General features: G+C 43.8%; 1 protein-coding gene and 1 long non-coding RNA gene across 2 annotated transcripts in view; one reads left to right on the top strand and one right to left on the bottom strand.

Moving 5' to 3' along the window:
* Positions 1-19,852, top strand: part of LOC311002144 — a 475,958-nt gene that overhangs the window by 212,720 nt on the left and 243,386 nt on the right. The window lies entirely within an intron of this gene.
* The window catches only part of LOC311001711 (uncharacterized protein), an 8,409-nt gene continuing 1,094 nt past the window's right edge, over positions 12,538-19,852 (bottom strand). The window contains exons 2-12 of the mRNA XM_083992830.1: positions 19,698-19,768; positions 18,259-18,356; positions 18,045-18,170; positions 17,737-17,848; positions 15,969-16,032; positions 15,846-15,892; positions 15,556-15,740; positions 14,724-14,810; positions 14,321-14,541; positions 12,861-12,965; positions 12,538-12,761 (exon numbers count right to left, since the gene is read on the bottom strand). Coding sequence (XP_083848956.1) covers positions 12,734-12,761; positions 12,861-12,965; positions 14,321-14,541; positions 14,724-14,810; positions 15,556-15,740; positions 15,846-15,892; positions 15,969-16,032; positions 17,737-17,848; positions 18,045-18,170; positions 18,259-18,356; positions 19,698-19,761 — 1,137 coding nt within the window. The 5' untranslated portion in view covers positions 19,762-19,768 and the 3' untranslated portion in view covers positions 12,538-12,733. The remainder of the gene's footprint in view (positions 12,762-12,860; positions 12,966-14,320; positions 14,542-14,723; positions 14,811-15,555; positions 15,741-15,845; positions 15,893-15,968; positions 16,033-17,736; positions 17,849-18,044; positions 18,171-18,258; positions 18,357-19,697; positions 19,769-19,852) is intronic.

Raw genomic sequence — 19,852 nt, 5'->3', positions numbered from 1 at the left:
CTGACCCGTGAACTCGTACCAGATCGAACTGGTACGACTTCACAGGTCGGAAAAACACGAGTTACGAGTTTCCTTGAACGCACCATAACAGTCCTCGTCCCTACGTCACCACATTCACGGCGTCCCTTGGCTGCACACACAGCCCTGCATGCCGTTCTCTCTCCTCATTGGATAAAAACTGTAGGATACGATAAATGTTTTCTCCTCGGCTCAGAGCAGAGCAGAGTGACTGACAGACCCGTGTTTCAGACCAAACACTCTATGTAAGTGATTGCTGTCGGAAGATATAACTATTTAAGACTTATATTAACACAAATATATCACTTACTTCTGCTTTAAAAATGCAGACAAAAAATCGCGAAAATCAGCAATATCGTAGAATCGCATTTTAAATCGAATCGGCATCCAAAAAATCATAGCTGAATCGAATCGGGAGAAAAGCGTATCGTCCCAGCCCTAGTCTATGCGACTGTGTGGTTCCCGTCGTGTGTTACCTGAGAGCTGGTGCAGCAGCGTGGACGCCAGGTTCACCGACATGTCCTGCCACAGCACGGCCCTGAGACACTGGTCCTCCATGTTGGCTCCGCCGAAGAACAGCTGCTCCTCCGTCTTGGCTCTGGAGGAGAACGGCTGGTCGCCCGTCGCCGGCCCGTTCTCCAGTTTCACCGCCGGAGGAAACGGCTCCTCCGTCTTCACGCCGGACGACAGGAACCTGCGGCCGACGACCTTCGCCCCGGAGAACGGCCGCTCCGCCAGCTTCGCCTTAAAGAGAAACTGCTCGTCCATCTTGGCTCCGGCGGAGAGGAGCTGGTCGGCCATCTTGGCTCCGGAGATGCCGTTGTCCTCCATTTTAAACCTGAACTCAAACTTGTTGCCCCCGGAGACGCCGACCCCGACGCCGTCCCCCGCCGTCTTCGAGCCGGAATGGCAGCCGCCTCCCGTGAAAAACGCGTCTTCTATCTTAAGGCCGAGGAGACACCGCTCCGCCATTTTGGCTCCGTGTGGGTGCGGCTGCTGCGGCGCCGTCCGGTCGTTGCCGCTGAATCCCTGGTGGTCGTCGTCGTCCTCGGCTTTGATGGCGAAGTGCGGGCGGCTCGGGGAAGGTGAGGTCAGCTCTTTCGTGATTGGTCGATGATCGTGGATGAGGTCCGACGCCGACGCCACTGTGTCGATCTCCATCGGCTCCTCCTCCTCTTTGACCCGGACGCCATGACAGTTCACCTCCTGACGCTCTGCGATCGGTGGGAAAACCAGGATCAGACAATATTTCATTAATTTATTGATCATTATTGATGATTCTGACTTTATAAACGTGATAATTTTTATTCTTTCTCTGTTTTAAAGCAGAAGTAAGCGATATTTTTGTGTTAATATAAGTCTTAAATAGTTATATCTTCCGACAGCAATCACTTACATAGAGTGTTTGGTCTGAAACACGGGTCTGTCAGTCACTCTGCTCTGCTCTGAGCCGAAGAGAAAACATTTATCGTATCCTACAGTTTTTATCCAATGAGGAGAGAGAACGGCATGCAGGGCTGTGTGTGCAGCCAAGGGATGCGCCTGAATGTGGTGACGTAGGGACGAGGACTGTTATGGTGCGTTCAAGGCAGCTCGTAACTCGTATTTTTCCGACCTGTGAAGTCGTACCAGTTCGATCTGGTACGAGTTCACGGGTCAGAAGTTACGAGTGGCCGTTATAGTGACTTTCACAGGTAAAACAGGTCGGAAAAACACGAGTGGGTTGCCTGGAACGCTACAAGGGCGTAAGTTGTGACTTGAAGCTGTAATTTACGGTTTCAAAAGCCTGCCTGGAACGCAGCATTAGCCAAAACGACCGGATCGCTTACTTCTGCTTTAAATCACTGTAAATTGAATATTTTTGAGTCTGGTGATGGACGTTTTCAAGATTTTACAAAATAAACCAATTTTTTTTCCAATTAAATGTTTTTGTCGTATTTGTCGTTTGTTTGGATAATAGTGAAAAATGAATTTCCCAGAGAACAAAAACATTTAAATATATAAAATAAATGAATATATAAAATAAAAAGTTTCTCAAATTCTCTCAGTGGAGAAGCTGCAGCCTTTAAATATTTGGCATTTGATTTAAAAAAAAAGGACAATTAATTGATTATCTGAGTAGTTCCTCCTAGTTGACTGATCAATTAATTGATTAACTGACTAATCATTAAGTCGACACATCACACTATGTGCAGTTAAACATACAAACTAGCATCACCAATACTGAGTTTGTTAGATGACCTTTTTCTGTACATTTTGATTTTAAATTCTCACAAACAACGTGATGATTTTTATTCTTTCTCTGTTTTAAATCACTGTAAATGGAATATTTTTGAGTTTGGTGATGAACGTTTTCAGGATTTTACAATTTCAGCTTTCGTTTGTTTGGTTAAACATCAAAATAGTGAAAAATGAATATCCCAGAGAACAAAAACATTTAAATACATAAAATAAATAAATATATGAAATAAAAAGTGACAAATTCTCTCAATGGAGAAGCTGCAGCCTTTAAATATTTGGCATTTTGATAAAAAAAGGACAATTAATTGATTATCTGAGTAGTTCCTCCTGGTCGACACATCACTAACACTGTTTTAAATAGAGTTTGTTAAATCAGGTTTTTATGTAGATTTAGATTTCCCCTCCACACCGTACCTGCCAGTTTCCTCAGCAGGTCTGAGGCCAGTGTGTCCGTGGCGGCGGCGGCGGTGGCGTTGCCGTCAGGTGTGTGCGTGAGGGACGGCGGCTCAGGACTCGCCCCGGGTCCGTCCGGCGACAGAGCGAGGCCGGGCTCGTCCTGCTGCCCGCCCCGCGCCTCCAGCAGCGCCTCGCGTCGCTGTGACGACAGCGGCGGTGGCTGCTGCTGCAGCTGTTGCTCCTCCTCCACGCGACTCCCAGGATGCACCTGGGCCTTCTGGGTCGCCTCTGAAGAGAGAGAGAGAGAGAGAGAGAGAGAGAGAGAGAGTTTGACTTTTAAACCAACTTTTATTAATTACACTTCCTTATTGCACGTACTTTCTGTCAAAAAAACATAAAAACATCATTAATAATACCATTACTTTACAACCCTACACAGAGAGAGAGAGAGAAAATAAGAGAGAAAGAGAAAGAAAGAAAGAGGGAGAGAAAGAAAGACAGAAAGAAGGAAAGAGAAAGAGAAAGACAGAAAGAAGGAAAGAAAGAGAGAGAAAGACAGAAAGAAAGAGAAAGACAGAAGGAAGGAAATAAAGACAGAGAAAGAAAGAAACAAAGAAGGAAAGCAAGAAAGAAGGAAAGAAAGAGAGAGAAAGAAAGACAAAGACAGAAAGAAGGAAAGAAAGACAGAAAGAAAGAAAGAAAAAAGAAAGAAAGAAAGAGAAAGACAGAAGGAAGGAAAGAAAGAGGGAGAGAAAGAAAGAAAGAAAGACAGAAAGAAAGAAAGAAAGAGGGAAAGAAAGAAAGAAAGAAAGAGAAAGACAGAAAGAAGAAAAGAAAGAGGGAGAGAAAGAAAGAAAGACAGAAAGAAAGAAAGAAAGAAAGAAAGAAAGAAAGAAAGAGGGAGAGAAAGAAAGAAAGAAAGAAAGAGAAAGACAGAAAGAAGAAAAGAAAGAGGGAGAGAAAGAAAGAAAGAAAGAAAGAAAGAAAGAAAGAAAGAAAGAAAGAAAGAAAGAAAAAGACAGAAAGAAGAAAAGAAAGAGGGAGAGAAAGAAAGAAAGAAAGAAATGTGGAGGTGATCTCAAACCTGCTGCTACGACTACAGAGATTATGGTGAGAGGAGGATCTGACTAAATGTTGAACTATCCCTTTAAAGTAAAGACTTCAGGTCAAGTTGCTGAAGGTTATAAGGTCAGGGTGTGATGTCACTGGCGTCATTAGTGCAGACTGTACCGTGTGTGTGTGTGTGTGTGTGTGTGTGAGTGTGTCTATGTGTGTGTGTGTGTGTGTGTGTGTGTGTCTGTGTGTGTGTGTGTGTGTGAGTGTGTGTGTGTGTGTGTCTGTGTGTGTGTGTGTGTGTGTGAGTGTGTGTATGTGTGTGTTACCTGACAGCCGGATGAGGAGGTCGGACGCCATCTTGGTGCTGACATCGGGGCTGAACAGAGAGGTGGCTGCTGGGAAGGGGCTTGAACCTTGAGCGTTGTGGTGTGTGTCCGGCGTGCGTTCGCGTGCGTTGGCTCCAACACCGCCGGTGTGTGTCTTTGTGTGTGCGTGTGGATGTGTATGTGTATGTGTGTGTGTGTGTGTGTGTGCGTCTGCGGGGTGTGTGTGTCGTTTGACTGCATCAGAGGGAGGCTGCAACACACTCGACCCACGCTTCATTTTCCGGTGTGTGTGTGTGTGTGTTTCTGTGTGTGTGTGTGTTTGTGTGTTTCTGTGTGTGTGTGTTTGTGAAAAGAGAGGGAGTCAAAACTCAGAAGAGAGGAGGGCAAGAGAGAAGGAAGAGGAGGAAGAAGAGGAGGAGGAGGAGGAGGAAGGCAGTGTTGCTAAAATAAGATGAGTGTGTTTTCTATCATGTGGAAGTGAGGAGAGCATGGTAGAGGAGAAAAAAAGGGGGGATGATGGAGGTGGAGGAGAAACTGGAGAGAGGGGGAGAGGGGGGAAAAAAACGAGGGAGGATTTGCTCTTCAGGCTGAGCTGTTGCTGGCTCTCATTGACCTGAGAGAGAGAGAGATAGAGAGAGGGAGGGAGGGGAGATGAAAGAGGAGAGAGGGAGGGAGGGAGGGAGGGAAGATGGATTGAGAGAGAGAGAGAGAAAGAGGAACAGAAACCGCGAGCACGAAGGGCAAGAGAGGACAGAGAGAGAGAGAGAGAGGGATGGAGGGAGGAATGGATGGAGGGGGAGATAAAGGGAGGAGGAGAAAAAGAAGAAGAAGAAGAAAAAGAAGAAAAAAAAGGAACATGAACAAAGTGAATCTGTGAATGAATAAATTATTGAATGGAAAAGGCCCCAATAATAAGGGGATAAATCATCCCGGTTATCGCCATGGTAACGGACCCCGCTGTGCATGCCGCTGTGCCGTCGTCGGTCGTCTCCTGCCCTGACCTTCCTGAGCCAACAAAACAATCATCAATTATGATCAATAATCATCAATAATCACTTCCACCTGCCACTAGCTGTTAGCCCCGATAGCTTCTTGACCCGGCTTTGAAAAGAATATGTAAAAAATAAATAAATAAATAAGGATAAATAGATAACAACAAAGCCAAAAAATACAAAAAATTGTATTAAAGATAAAATGTGAGAAGATATTTCCTGTATGTGTTTCATTAAAATAATAAAAACACATTTGTAACCTTTTAACAGGTGGAGGTTATAGAAAATAGTTCAACATGTTAACCTCCTATTGTAATGTTATTGGGTTAATAAAACAATTCAGTTAGAGATTTGACCATCAATCTGTTGATCAATGGACGAGCTGTTGCTGCTTCTCTTTGTCACACGTGAGAAGTGAATGAAACGTGGACAGAGCAAGACTTCACACTGGGTCTGAGAGATAAGATGATGATAAGATACACCACTTTCTGTCATTTGACAGACCAATGATTCATTAATAAAAAATAACTACCACTCTGATTTTCAATTATTCAAATATAAAACAAATAATTACCTTAAAAAAAAATCATATTTTGTAAAGAGAAGTCTAAAATAGAATAAAATAAATAAAAATTAAAAAAAACAAAAAAAATAAAATGTATAATTTTTAATAATAAAATCCTTGAAAAAAATTAATTGAAAAAAAAAAAACTAAACAATGAAAAAATACAAAAAAATAAAATATACTTTTTAAATTAAAAAAAAATACTAAAAAATAAAATGTATAATTTTTAATAATAAAATCCTTGAAAAAAAATTAATTGGAATAAAAAAAACTAAACAATAAAAAAATACAAAAAATAAAATATACTTTTAAAATATTAAAAAAGAAATAAAATTAAAAAAAAATGCTAAGCAATAAAAAATAAATAATAAAATACAAAAAAATACTAATAAATAAATAAATAAATAAATAAAATAAACCCCAGGACAGTCTGTTCGTGGCCTCGGTTCACTCACTACCCTCGTCGACCCCGTTTCCTCCAGCCTCCTGATCCGTCTCTAGGCGACACAGTCCGGGGCTTCTGCCGCCGCCGCCGCATCCGACCGGGAAGCGACACTACGGGGCAGCAGCCTCCCTCTCCTCCCCCTCTCCCTCTCCCCCTCCGGTCAGTCGGTGTCAGAGCCCCCCCCCACCCCCCCGGCCGACCGAGCGGAGCCCCCACCGGCCGTTAGCTTACTCCTCTCTCCCCCTCTGCAACATGGCTGAACGGTTCAGACTCTCCCCGCCGCCGCCGCCGCCGCCGCCGCCACACCGAGTCAGAAAGTCATTTCCCGGTGCGGGGGGATGATGAGATGACGGAGGAGGAGGAGGAGCGGAGAGGAGAGGAGAGAGGAGAGAGGAGCTCGAGCGGCGACCGTTGAGCCGCTTCAACCGACTCAAAATTCAAACATTTTCAACGGTTCGTCCGCTCTACAGTTACCGGGGAGACGGAGAGGAAACGGGGGCAGGTCAGGAGGAGCTCCGCCGAGCCGTTGCCCCGTTGCCCCCCTTCCCCTTCCTCCTCCTCCTCCTCCTCCTCCTGCAACATGGCTGCACGGTAACCCGACCTCATGAGACCTCAGAAGTCATTTTCACGGGTCAGTTATCAAACCGTCGGTAACCGTTAACAACACTAACTAGAAACACACGTAGCTACGGTCGGTTCCGGTTCCTTCCCCCCCATCGGCGCTTCATCTCTCCCCCGCCGTGACTTACCGGTACCGGGAGGGCAGGTGGCTGTGGCTGTGGTAGTGGTGGTGGTGCAGTCCGGGGCATAGCAGCCTCCTACTATATATAGACTATATAGATTTCTTCCATGTTCGATTCCCTCCCGTGACATCATCATCACCATCCGCTCATTCATTCACGCGGGGAAGGAAACAAAAAACAAAAAAAAACGGGAAAACGTTTCTTTTCGTTCCCCGCGAGCCCGAGGATGACGGGTCGGTCACCGAGCAGGGCAGATGGAGGTTTCCGCCTCCTCTCTCTCTCTCTCTCGCTTGTGTGTGTGTGTGTGTGTGTGTGTGAGGGGGAGAGAGAGAGAGAGAGAGAGAGATGCGGTGTGTGTCTGTCCACGCACAAGGGCAGGACACGGGTGAACCCTGACGCACGCACACGCCGCCACGCGCCCCCCCAACCGTTACCGTTCCCGTTCCCGCGCCTTTAAAAACCAAAACCCTCCTGTTGTCCTTCTGGGTCAGATTGACCCAATCTGTTTCCTTCCTTTCCTTCCATCCTTCCCTTCGTCCTTACTTATTCTTCTTCTCTTTTTATCCAATTGACCTGATCTGTTCCCTCCATCTTTCTTTCTTTCCTTCCCTTTTCCCTTCCTTCTTTCCTCCCATCGTTCCCTTTGTCCTTCCTTCCTTCCTTCCTTCCTTCCTTCCTTCCTTCGTCCTTCCTGCCTTCTTTCTTTCCCTTCGTCCTTCCTTCCTTCTATCCCTTTATCCTTCCTTCCTTCTTTCCCTTTATCCTTCCTTCCTTCCTTCGTCCTTCCTGCCTTCTTTCTTTCCCTTCGTCCTTCCTTCCTTCTATCCCTTTATCCTTCCTTCCTTCCTTCCTTCCTTCCTTCGTCCTTCCTGCCTTCTTTCTTTCCCTTTGTCCTTCCTTCCTTCTATCCCTTTATCCTTCCTTCCTTCCTTCTTTCCCTTTATCCTTCCTTCCTTCCTTCCTTCCTTCGTCCTTCCTGCCTTCTTTCTTTCCCTTTGTCCTTCCTTCCTTCTATCCCTTTATCCTTCCTTCCTTCCTTCTTTCCCTTTATCCTTCCTTCCTTCTTTCTTTCCCTTTATCCTTCCTTCCTTCGTCCTTCCTTCCTTCTTTCTTTCCCTTCGTCCTTCCTTCCTTCCTCCTTTCCCTTTATCCTTCCTTCCTTCTTTCGATTTGTCTGTCCTTCCTTCCCTCCTAACTTCCTTCCTTCCTTCCTTGACCCAGGAGGACAACAGGAGGGTTAACCCCCTTCTTTCCTGTCTTCCTTCCTTCTTTCTTTCCCTTCGTCCTTCCTTCCTTCTATCCCTTTATCCTTCCTTCTATCCCTTTATCCTTCCTTCTTTAGCTTTGTCCTTCCTTCCCTCCTAACTTCCTTCCTTTCTTCCTTCCTTCCTTGACCCAGGAGGACAACAGGAGGGTTCTTTCCTCTCCTCTTTCCCGTCTTCCTTCCTTCTTTTTCCTATTCTTTGAACAAATCTGTTCCCTCGCTCCATCTTTCTATACTTACTTTTTTCCCTTCCTTCTTTCCACAATAATTTTTCCCTTCCTTCCTTCCTTCCTTCCTTCTTCTTCCTTCTTCTTCCGTCCTTGAACGAATCTGTTCCCTTCCTTTTTGACCCAATCTGTTCCCTCCCTCCATCTATCTTTCATTCCTTTTTCCCTTCCTTCTCTCCTTCCTTCCTTCTCTTCGTCCTTACTTCCTGACCTGATCTGTTCCCTATACCTCCATCTTTCTTTCCTTCCATTTCCCTTCCTTCTTTCCTCCCTTCTTTCCCTTCTTCCATCCTTAAACGAATCTGTACCCTCCCTCCATCTTTCTTTACTTCCCTTTTCCCTTCCTTCTTTCCACAATCCTTCTTTCCCTCCTTCCTTCCCTTTATCCTTACTTCTTCCTTCCTTTTTGACCCAATCTGTTCCCTCCCTCCTTCTATCTTTTCTTCCTTTTTCTCTAACTTCTTTCCACAATCCTTTTCCCCTCACTTCCTTCCTTCCCTTTATCCTTACTTCTTCCTTCCTTTTTGACCCAATCTGTTCCCTCCCTCCCTCCATCTATCTTTCATTCCTTTTTCCCTTCCTTCTTTGCTCCCATCTTTCCCTTTGTCCTTCCTTCCTTCCTTCCTTCCTTCCTTCCTTCCTTCCTTCCTTCCTTCCTTCTAACGGCTCTGTTCTTTTTTTTATTCGTCTTCATCACTGACTCCGTAGATTGATCTGTAAATTAAATACACATTGATGTGAAGATCACCCAGTAGCAACCAGAGCCTGTTTTCTACGGTGGTGGTGGCACTAAAAAAAAAAACAATAACAACATGGCCGGACTAATTCTTCCAGGACGATCCAGGGGCCGAAATTTGTCGTTGGGCCCCGAGCTAACCAGAACTTTTTGGTGGGTTTTAGAGGTAAGAACTTCGATTGTCGATAACTAAAGATCCAGTGGTGTTGAAGAACAACAACATTTACCAGATTAAAGATTTTTAGCTTAAAGCAGAAGTAAAGCGATCCGGTGGTTTTGGCTAACTTTCTGTCAGCCGATGGAGTTAGCAGTCCCCACCCTCGTCCCTACGTCACCACATTCACGCGCATCCCTTGGCTGCACACACAGAGAGGACTGCCCCTTTATGCCGTTCTCTCTCCTCATTGGATAAAGGTTGTAGGATACAAGGAAAGTTTTCTCTTCGGCTCAGAGCAGAGCAGAGTGACTGACAGACCCGTGTTTCAGACCAAACACTCTATTGCTGTCGGAAGATATAACTATTTAAGACTTATATTAACACAAACATTTTGCTTACTTTTTTTTACCTTAATTAACCAGCTTGGTTAAATCAATGAGTTGTAACCAGTTCCAGGGAGAATGGAGGCTCTCTGCCTTCCACCTAGCGTCTCTTGGCTGAAAACCAACCGAAAGATCAGAGCCTCCGACCCGGTGTCCCAGCTCTCGTCTCTGCGGCACCGCCACACAAACGGCACCGTAACTCATAGGCTAATATCTTGTTTATGACAGATATACTATCAGAGTCCTATTCACCACTTTCCGTAGAACGCCGCTGGGCGTCGCCATGACACTCAATTCACCGACAAGTCGGTTGCGCACTTCTGTCTCACTTCAAGCAGAATGGAGCTAGCCTAGCAGTCTGTCTTAGAAGTGTTTTTATTATTATTACAAGTTCATAGAATGTCCTCCGGTACGACATGTGCTGTTGTTGGATGCACAAACAACTCAAGGAAAGTTAAAGATTTTATGAATGGAGCCTGTAACGACCATAAAGCCAATCGCAAGAGTTGTGGATGTCCGGTTGCTACGTTAGCCGCTAGCTGTTGCTACGTAAACAACCGACTTCCGGGGTGGTGTGACGCAATGGATCATGGGAAAATAAAGTGGTGAATACGGGTCCAATTTTGGAAACCCGCGCCCGCCCATCAGTAAAGAGAGCCGTTACCCGACCCGTTACCTGTGATCAAATGTAGCCTGAATCTAATCCAGACCAGCCCGGCTCTGTCCTTGGGTCAGTCAACGGACGGGGCCGAACAACACGACCACACGCACCGGGTTCGGATAGAAAACATTTAAAGGGACAACGAGGAGTTTCTCCAGCGGCAGAACGAAAAATTCTGCAACAATAAAAAAGTCTCATATTAATGTGGATGAATCTACGCTACCCACACTTGTTAATGGGCCCATTTTCGATAAATATATCGTTTTGTCTCTATCGTTATTTTGTTATTATTAGTGGTGGCGGAAATGCGGGGCGAGCCGACCAGCGTTTCCTTACTTTCGGTTTTGCGGCGAGTCATGAGAATAACACCGCTGAATCGCCGTTTATGGTCGGAACTACGACGGTATGTGATCGTCTTCGAACCTCTGACTTTAATTCTTGATGAATGAAAACATGAGTCCGTCTTGCGCCGGTCAAAGAATTTCACGGTGCGCACGGAGGCTCATAAATGTAGTGTGAGTTGACTATGGGCTTCCTGGTCTGGTCGCTTGTGAGTCTGGCCGCATCGGGTCCAGGCTTCCACACCTGCGGATCGGAGTACATGTATCTGACAGTCATGTTATATATAAGTCAAACTTGGTGTATACTGGTCTAGAACGCAGTTTGGTGAAAAGTATCTGTTGAACGTCCGTGTTAAGACTTACAACCACAGAAAATAACATCTTTATGTATCAATTTTTTTTTAAATACATACAAAAATTGGTGTGTACGCATCAGTTTTGAACATTTTCAAGTGGTTGGACAGGAAGAAGAGGTTGAGGCCGCATTTAGCTGTGTGTTTGCCGTCGTCACGGTCACATAGGCAGTCAGTTGTGTTATTAACTACTGTGATTTAGCATCTGGAACGGTCTGTTTGAACTGGGGCAATTTTGAACGGTTGTGGAAGTGGCCAGAAAATGCAGATGGACCAAACAATGTTATGTACAGAAGAAGCGCAATCACGTGGTCCAAGTACCAGATGTGCCTTTCTGGTATAGACGTTAGTTGGCTGAACATCACTGAGTAAATCCAGAGGTTGTGGTCAGTTACAGAGGACAACGCGGCCAGTTGCTCTTTATCTTTTCTAATTAAGTAGTGGGAAACCTGTCGTATAGGTGGTAAAATGAAGCTTCTGCTCACATCTGGCCGGTGTACTTCCACATCTGGGTAGGTTCCAGCTGTTATCTTCTGGCGTTGGCTGACGGCCATGTGTTTGGGTCCAGATGTGGAAGTAGCACCTGACAGTCAATGCCGTATGTGGGGCCATGGAACCAGCTGTGTACACTGGACCAGAAGATGATACACAGATGTACCTTAAGGTCGAGACAGTTGTCATAGAGATAGTAAAAGTAAAGTTTAGTTCGAGAGGTAGTACCAGGTTAAATACTGCAGTGTTATTTGAGTACAGTGATTAGTGCAGTGTCGTGGTTCAGCCTGCAGGGGGAGACAAAGACAACTCTTTCAATCTGACTGTTTAAAACCCTCCTGTCGTCCTTCTGGGTAAAATTGACCCAATCTGTTCCCTTCCTTCCTTCCTTCCTTCCTTCCTTCCTTCTTTCCACAATCCTTTTTTCCTTCTTTCCTTCGTCCATCCTTCTGCTTCCTTCCTTGACCTAATTTGTTCCTTCCCTCGATTTTTCTTTCCTTCCTTTTTCCCTTCCTTCAGTCCTTCCTTCCTTTGTTCCCATCGTGCTTCTTCCTTCCTCTTTTGATCCAATTGACCCAATCTGTTCCCTCCCTCCATCTTTCTTTCCTCCCTTCTTTCCACATTCCCTTTTCCCTCCCTTCCTTCCTTCCTTCCCTTCGTCCTCCCTTCTTCTTCCTTCCTCTTTTGATCCAATTGACCCAATCTGTTCCCTCCATCCATCTTTCTTTCCTTCCCTTTTCCCTTCCTTCTTTCCTCCCATCTCTCCCTTTGTCTTGCCATCTTCTCCCCTTCCTTTCTTCTTTTCCTTCGTCCTTCTTTCTTTCCTTCTTTTCTTCCTTTTTTCCCTTCGTCCTTCCTTCCTCCCTTCCTTCCTTGACCCAGGAGAGGGTTAACGGGCTGACCCAGGTTTATCACTCCAGCTAATTATGAGTGAACTTAACAGAAAGTATCAACAATAAAATGCACAAATAGAATTTATTTTAAATTTCTTTTTCGTTTAATTTATTGTATTTGTTCAGTTATTATATCTGATGTGAACAAACACAGATCAGCCCTTTATATCGCGTCGAAGCAATACCTTCTTATATCCACTGAACCTCTGAGAGATTTCACATTTCTGTCCTTGATCCTGAAGCAAAAGGTGAGTTTTTCAGCGTTCGTTTTCAAGAAACTGTTTCTGCCGTCCGGATGATTGCCGAGGATCCAGAGACATGAGGATTTTCTCTCGTAGCTACATACACTCAGCGGCCGAGGTGTAAAAATAAATCAGGCAAAATGACTTGTAACCGGTGTGAGTCATCTTCAGCAGCGGCCCTGTCGTCCTTTCCTCCTCTTCATCACCCCTCAGCCTCGGTGTTACAGTCACTACAGCAGAAAACACACACACACATATTTATTTGAAAGACCCATAGTGACCAAATGCACAGGTGCATCAATAAATATAAACATTGGTTTATTTCTTACACAGCTTTGTAGAAACTCTTCTGGTGCATCATGTGCTCTCTGAAGATGTTGATGGCTTTAAACGTTGCCATCTTACTCTGGTGTTTCTCTATCACCTTTTTAAACCTGTAACACACCAATATACAAAATGAAAAACATAAATTAGGACAGAAAAAATAACTACCCAGCCTCTTTTTCCTTGCTTTTTTTTTTTTTGCGTGTTGTACAAAAATGCACTTGAATAAACTGTAATTCAAACTCTTTTCTCACTTTTTATAGATAAGCTGCACAGTATGAATTATTTCTAATTAGCTTTAACTTTTCCAGCTGCAACACTAAAGCACTCATACATCAATGATCAGTTATTATATTCAGTAATATAATATTATTCTGAATGAGCCATTCTGTATAATAACTGTATCATGTTTGATGCTTTAAGTAAAATTGAGTCTTTCATTTAAGTAAAAATTGTGAATCAATGACTTTTATTTGTATTGGAGTATTTCGACACTAATTTTCACATTAAAATAAGGACCTAAAAAGGGTTTTCTCTGAAGCTCTAGTAACAAAAGTTTTTCTTTGTGATCCACAAAACACGTTGTTGGATGGTGGGTCCAGGTGGGGGGGGGGGCTTGTCTGGTGACTGCTGTTCATTGTGACATCATAAAGTGCCAGGAAGTCCTGACGGCTGGTTTTAAGATGGACATCTACCTTTATACTGTATGGAGCTTTAAAGGGATAGTTCAACATTTTGGCAAATTGGCCCATTGCCATAATCGCTATAGTCATAGCAGTAGGTTCGTTTCCCTTTAATTGTCGGTGCAAGCTATTTTTTAGAACGGTGGAGCAGAGCGGCAAGCTGCTCAGAGCTACGCTACAGAGGCCAAAGGAATTTCTTCATTTCCCTCATCAAACTCATCAAATACACAATCCAACAACTCCACAACGCTCTGGTGGACAAGTTGTGAGCTGCACATTCACCACGCTATGAGATAATAACACAACGTTACCAGACAGAGTTGTTTTAGAGGGAAATTCATGCAAAACCGCTGATGCGCGTTGCCTTCAGGGACAGTTTTTCATCAAGCAGTCTCTGTATTTACCTCTATAACAACTCTGTCTGGTAACGTTGTGTTATTATCTCATAGCGTGGTGAATGTGCAGGTCACAACTTGTCCACCAGAGCGTTGTGGAGTTGTTGGATTGTGTATTTGATGAGTTTGATGAGGGAAACCAAGAAATCCCATGAGCCTCCGTAGCGTAGCTCTGAGCAGCTCACAGCTCTGCTCCGCCGTTCTAAAAACAGCTTGCACCGACAATTAAAGGTAACAAACCTACTGCTATGACTATAGGGATTATGGCAATGGGCCACTATCCCTTAATACAAACATCTACCTTTACACTGTATGGAGCTGTTTATCATGTTTAGCATGTGGAATAATTTTGAAAACAACTATGAAGTAACTACATCTGAAACGAACCTGTGGGTCCATGCGACCTCCGTCAGACTGTCTTGGCTCCAGTCCCGGTAGACGAAGTCCACCCTGTTCTCATCGAGGACCAGCTCCCTGGCCAGGAACTCACGGAGGCTGGACCGGGCCGACAGGGCCACGAGCCAGTAGATCGGCTCCTCCGTAACCACCGAGTGGAAAGACTGGAGGGAGAATTGAAGCCACAGGGGGGAGAACGGGGGGAGGAGTCTCTGGAGGAGGAGATAATGAAATAACAAAAAGAAAAACAAAGAAGGAACGTAAGAAATGTTTTCTCATCCGTACATAAGCTGCAGGCAAAGCGGTATTAATACCAATCACTGATCAGCAATGTTGTTGTTCTGGTTCTTAGATTCCCAACATGCTTTGCAAACCAGTGGTGGGAGCGTCTCACCCGATATCTGCTGCTGTAGTGTTTGAGTTTGTCGACCAGCAGTGACTTCACATCGTCATCTGATTCCTGTAGGCGACTTATCAACACCTGCAGGAGGAGAACAGGATGCTGACGTCAGTGACCAGTCACACCAGTGACCAGAGTAAATCACATTTACAGAGCCGGCATGACGTCGTTCAAACCAGAGCACAATCCAGTTTGTTTACTAGGGGTGGGAGAAACAATCGATACACATAATTATCGCAATATCTTTTTTGACAATTTTTTGACGATTTTTGAATTTTTTGAATTTTTTTTTTTTTTTTTTTTTTTTTTTTTAAATATTGTCCAATGTGCATTAGTTAGCCTTTTTACATACAGAGAGTACAGGTTTTGAAAAGGGTGTTCACTTTATAATGGAGTATGTTAATTTATAGGCGCCTACAGTATTTGTGTGCAGATAAATGTAAAAAATGCAGACTAAAAACCGAGAGAATCGGCAATATCGTATATCAAACAGGAAAGAAAGAAAGAAAGAAAGAAAGAAAGAAAGAAAGAAAGAAAGAAAGAAAAGAATGACAAAAAGATGGAAGGAATATGAAAGAGAGAAATAAAGAACTAATACATAAAAACGAAAGAAAAACAGAATAAAAAGAAAGAAGGAAGGAAAGAAAGAATGACAAAAAGATGGAAAGAAAGAAATACAGAAAGAACAAATCCATAAAAATGAAAGAAAAAAACGATAGAAAGACGTAATAAAAATGGAAGAAAGAAAGACACAGGAAAGAAGAACCAAAAAAAGAAAAGTAAAGAGAAAGAGCGACAGAACGACAGACGGGCTGAGTCCTCTGACCTCCAGGCTGCTGCCGACCCGGTGCAGGAACAGCGCCTCCTGCTGGACGAAGCTCCGGTAGCGTTTCTCCGGCAGCGTTCCCGCCTTCAGCCGCCGCAGCAAACAGGACAGCTGGAGGACGTCGTCGGCCAGGTTGCTGCTGTAGCGCCACATGACGTCAAACAGGCTCACCCCGGGGACGATGTCTGAGTGAAACAGCGCCACCATCTGGTCAAACTTCAGTCTTCAGATCTGTCCAGTACTTGAATTGAAAGACTTTTTCTTATTTTTTTCAATGGTTGAACTCTCACCTGACCGAATGTGTTTCCTGTTGCCGTAGGTGACTCTGTACCTGGAGCTAAACAAAAACCAAAGGTGTTGACAGGTAAATGAGTGACATCAGTTTGTTTATTAGTTTTTTTATGGCCCCTTACTTGGCGTTGATGGAGCAGATGTAGAACCGGAGCTCTCTACAGGGGGCGCTGTGCAGCTCTCCACCTGAACACAAACACAAACAACTTAAAGCCCCAGTATGTAGGAATTGCCCCAAGGGGGCAGTCTGAGAAGTGAAGCCCACTTCCGTGTTCAAAAAACTGCAATCCCCTCGGCTTCCTCTGGGGGCTGGTGTCAGAAAGCAGCATTCCCCATAGACCCCCATGTTAAAATCGCAGACTTTACATCCTCAATAAACATGATCAAAGCCTGGTGTCAGCACGTTTTTTTTTCTCAATCGATAGTTTCTACCCCGCACACACTCTGAGGGGGGTGAATTTTTTTTTAACTCTACCGTTTTACTGTTATTAGGTTAAAATTCTGGCCAATTAGGGCGCGGAAACGAGTGACAGGTCCGAGCAGCTCCGTGGACAGCTGCTTCGAGGCCAGTGGGCGGGTTCTCGGCCGACCAATCCAACATGGCGCTGTTCTGGCCGCCATATTTGGGTCACAAAAACGACTCCCCAAAACCAATGGGTGACGTCATTGCCCCCATCTAGCGGTGCGGTTGTAGCCTAGAAATCTAGCTGCACCCTAGCGGCAGCAAATATATTTGCTCCGTAGGTGGGTCTAGAAACGAGCCATAGGAACTTTTTGAGTCTCGAACACAGTTTGTGTTGACCAATCACAGCGCTCTATCTGTTTAGAGAGTCGTTGGGCGGGTTTAACGTGACGACGACATACATTTTAATTGGCTTGTCAGGCTAACAACATCCTGCTATTTGCTCTTTGCTAATAAAAAGCCAAATAAGTTACATATTGGGGCTTTAACTTACAACCTCTATTTCATTCAATGTTGTTCAATTATAAATCTTTGTCAATGAATTTCTTTACATTAATGACACTAACTGTGATTGTTACATTTCAAATACATATGGCAAAGTTTTGCAACACGCTCCGAGATTTAAAGGGACATTGTGTAACTTCTCCTGTTATCTATTCACCAAAAAAACGATTATTTGGTTCAAAAGTATGTTTTTCATTAATCAGTAATCCCCCCATCAACAAACTGAAGTGTTCCGGTACACTGATGCTGCATTCACGTGCAGTCGGGCAGACGGCCGTCGGTAACAAACCAGATGTCATTTTAGTGACAGAAGTCCAGAGAAAGCCGGTAAAACGTGGGTCAGGTAAACAATACCACATCGCCATGACAACATGTTGTCACGTGTATTGTTTTGCCTCGTGCTGACAGACCACTTGTTTACATAGAGGCTTGTTTATGCTGTTATGTGCAGTGGCTGTCGTCCGTCTGCCGTCTGCCCAATTTCATGTGAATGCAGCATGAAAAATACGATTGAGTTGCTTGCGATATATAACCGCACCACTAGATGGGAGTAATTCCTACACAAATACCTTTACACAGTTTGTTGATAGGATTTAATCTGTATGTTGATTCTTCAAAGATAATAACGCACAAAAAGTGAATATGTGCTGACGTATTATTAACTTATTACTTACACCTAGTTGTTTTTTAATGTATGTTTTGATTTTATATTAGATTTATGCTGCTTTTAATCTTGTTATGATGATATCATTACTTAAAAATTGTCCTTTGCGTCGTAATTTCACAACCTCAAAATTGTGAAATTGAATCTACAAAGTAAAAAGTTACACAGTCCATCTACAATAACCATTAAAAAACCCTAACCATCTATAATATTCGCTAAAATTTATCAAATTTTTTTAGTCTTTTAAAAAACGAGTTACTTTTTGGTTCCATGCCCATGCAAGCTCGGCCCTCTTCGGCCTCCTCCCTCCTCTGATTGGTCAAGTCGTTGACCATGAAGGGAGAGTCGTCGCTCCAGAACCAAGAGCCAGTCTTCAGAAAGAGAAAAAAAACAGACAGATGGATCAATAGATAGATAGATAGATAGATAGATAGATAGATAGATAGATAGATAGATAGATAGATAGATAGATAGATAGATAGATAGATAGATAGATAGATAGATAGATAGATCGATATCGCAGGAGGCCATATCAATATGTATTTGGTGACATACACCTGGACACACCTGTGACTGGTATCCTCCCAGCCAGACAGGAACAGCGGCCGTCGTGTTTACCAGCTGCTGCACCAACTGACTCTCCTCTTGCGTGTGAAGGGAAACAAGGCTACTCCCTGACTGAAAGCACAAAAACTAAAACACACACATACTATATGCGTGAGTAAATATTTAAATATCGAATTGCTATCTTCATGCAAGTGTGATTTAATCTAAACTTTACGTTGGCCGTGCTCCAGGACGTCCACACGGGATAGAAGGCAAAGCATCTCTTCCTGAACAGGAGCCACTGAGGTGGGCATGGAGAGGCCGGTGTCACCCCTACAGTACACAACGAACGTTAAAGGGGACATATTATGAACATATCACTTTTTGAAGACTCTTTAACATATATTTAAGTGTTTGTCTTGCCTTCCAACCCCGAAAAATATGAGAATTGACCAAAAAAATCTGTAATTTTCAGGCTCCTGAGGTTGAAATCAATTTGGTTTTACGAGCTGTTCCCTCATTTGTCTGACAATGATGTCATTCGTTTTCGAATTTGTGTAACACTAGAGCACTGGAAAAGAGAGTAACGACACGCATTGGTTCAATGGAAGCGCCTCCTGATGGAGGAATATGGGTATTGTAGAAGAGCCCAAGAACTGACAACTCTGCATTGTTGGTGAATGAGCAAGTGTGGTATTTTCAATCATTTAAGGACATTTATAGATCACCCACGTTAATAGCAGCATTGAGGATCCTTTACAGATAAACATTAACACATAGGCGAGTTAAAAACAAAAACAAAACAAAACAGTTTTCAACATGAATGTTTCAATCTACATTTTATAATAAACAAATTATAAGTATAATTTGATATGACCAAGACACCTAAAAACAAAAACACGGCCGTTTTCATAAATTTACAAGCAAGTGGGCAACACACATACATTGGAGTGAATGGGTTTTCTGGGCACTTTTGCAATACCCATATGCTGCCACTGCCAGTGGGCAGGGTGGGGCGAACAGTGGCTCATTTGCATCTAAAAGGACAGAAACTGAGACCAGCCGTTCTGAGAAGAGCTGTGATGTTTGATCTTTGGGGTATTTTGACCACAGCATGTCACAGACACGTCTTTAAGATACCTGGGAACTATTTTAATTTGTGGAAAAGGGGCAGAATAGGATGTTTGGTTTGGCTGGTTGCCATGTTGTATCATGTTATCTTTGTTCCATTGATGAGGGCTTTTCATTTCCTCGTGTGCGAGCTGAACTCAGAGTTAAAATAACTCAGAGTGGATTGAACCATCTGGCCAGTCCCAGCCTGGTCAGATGCTACATGAACTGATGAAGCCTCTAGGATGAGAGGTGAAACGTCTTCCTAGACAAATAACCAAGTCCAGTTGCTTTCGATTTAAAACTCCTTTGAGATACTATGATGAGAATATGCACAGGGTGATTGAACCGACTGTTGTCACCTGTTCTGAAACTCAAAACCCTGAGTTGGACAGTTCAGCGTTGGTCGACCCAGAGTTCAGATTTTCATTCAGAGTTTATTAACCCTGCTTTCTGAAACAGGTTTTTGTTGCTGTTGTTGTTCATGATCTTTGTGGTCGTCTTGCATGTCTCTGTTTGGCATCGCTTGCATTTTTTGTGTACTACCGTTGTGGTTATTCCTACCTGCAGTGAACGCCTCATTCAGCAGAGCAACGAGGAGGAGGAGTGGACCCAAAAGACACACCATGACCGACCTGTTAACACACCCACACAGATACACAACACTTAAGTCATCTAAAATGTACGGTTGATTACAGTTGCATTGTGTTTGTGAAGTA

This window comes from Trachurus trachurus, assembly GCF_905171665.1.
Source record: "Trachurus trachurus genome assembly, chromosome: 18".
Lineage (NCBI taxonomy): Eukaryota > Metazoa > Chordata > Actinopteri > Carangiformes > Carangidae > Trachurus > Trachurus trachurus.
The sequence above is the reverse complement of the archived record's forward strand: the minus strand, read 5'-3'. Positions and strand labels throughout refer to the sequence as shown.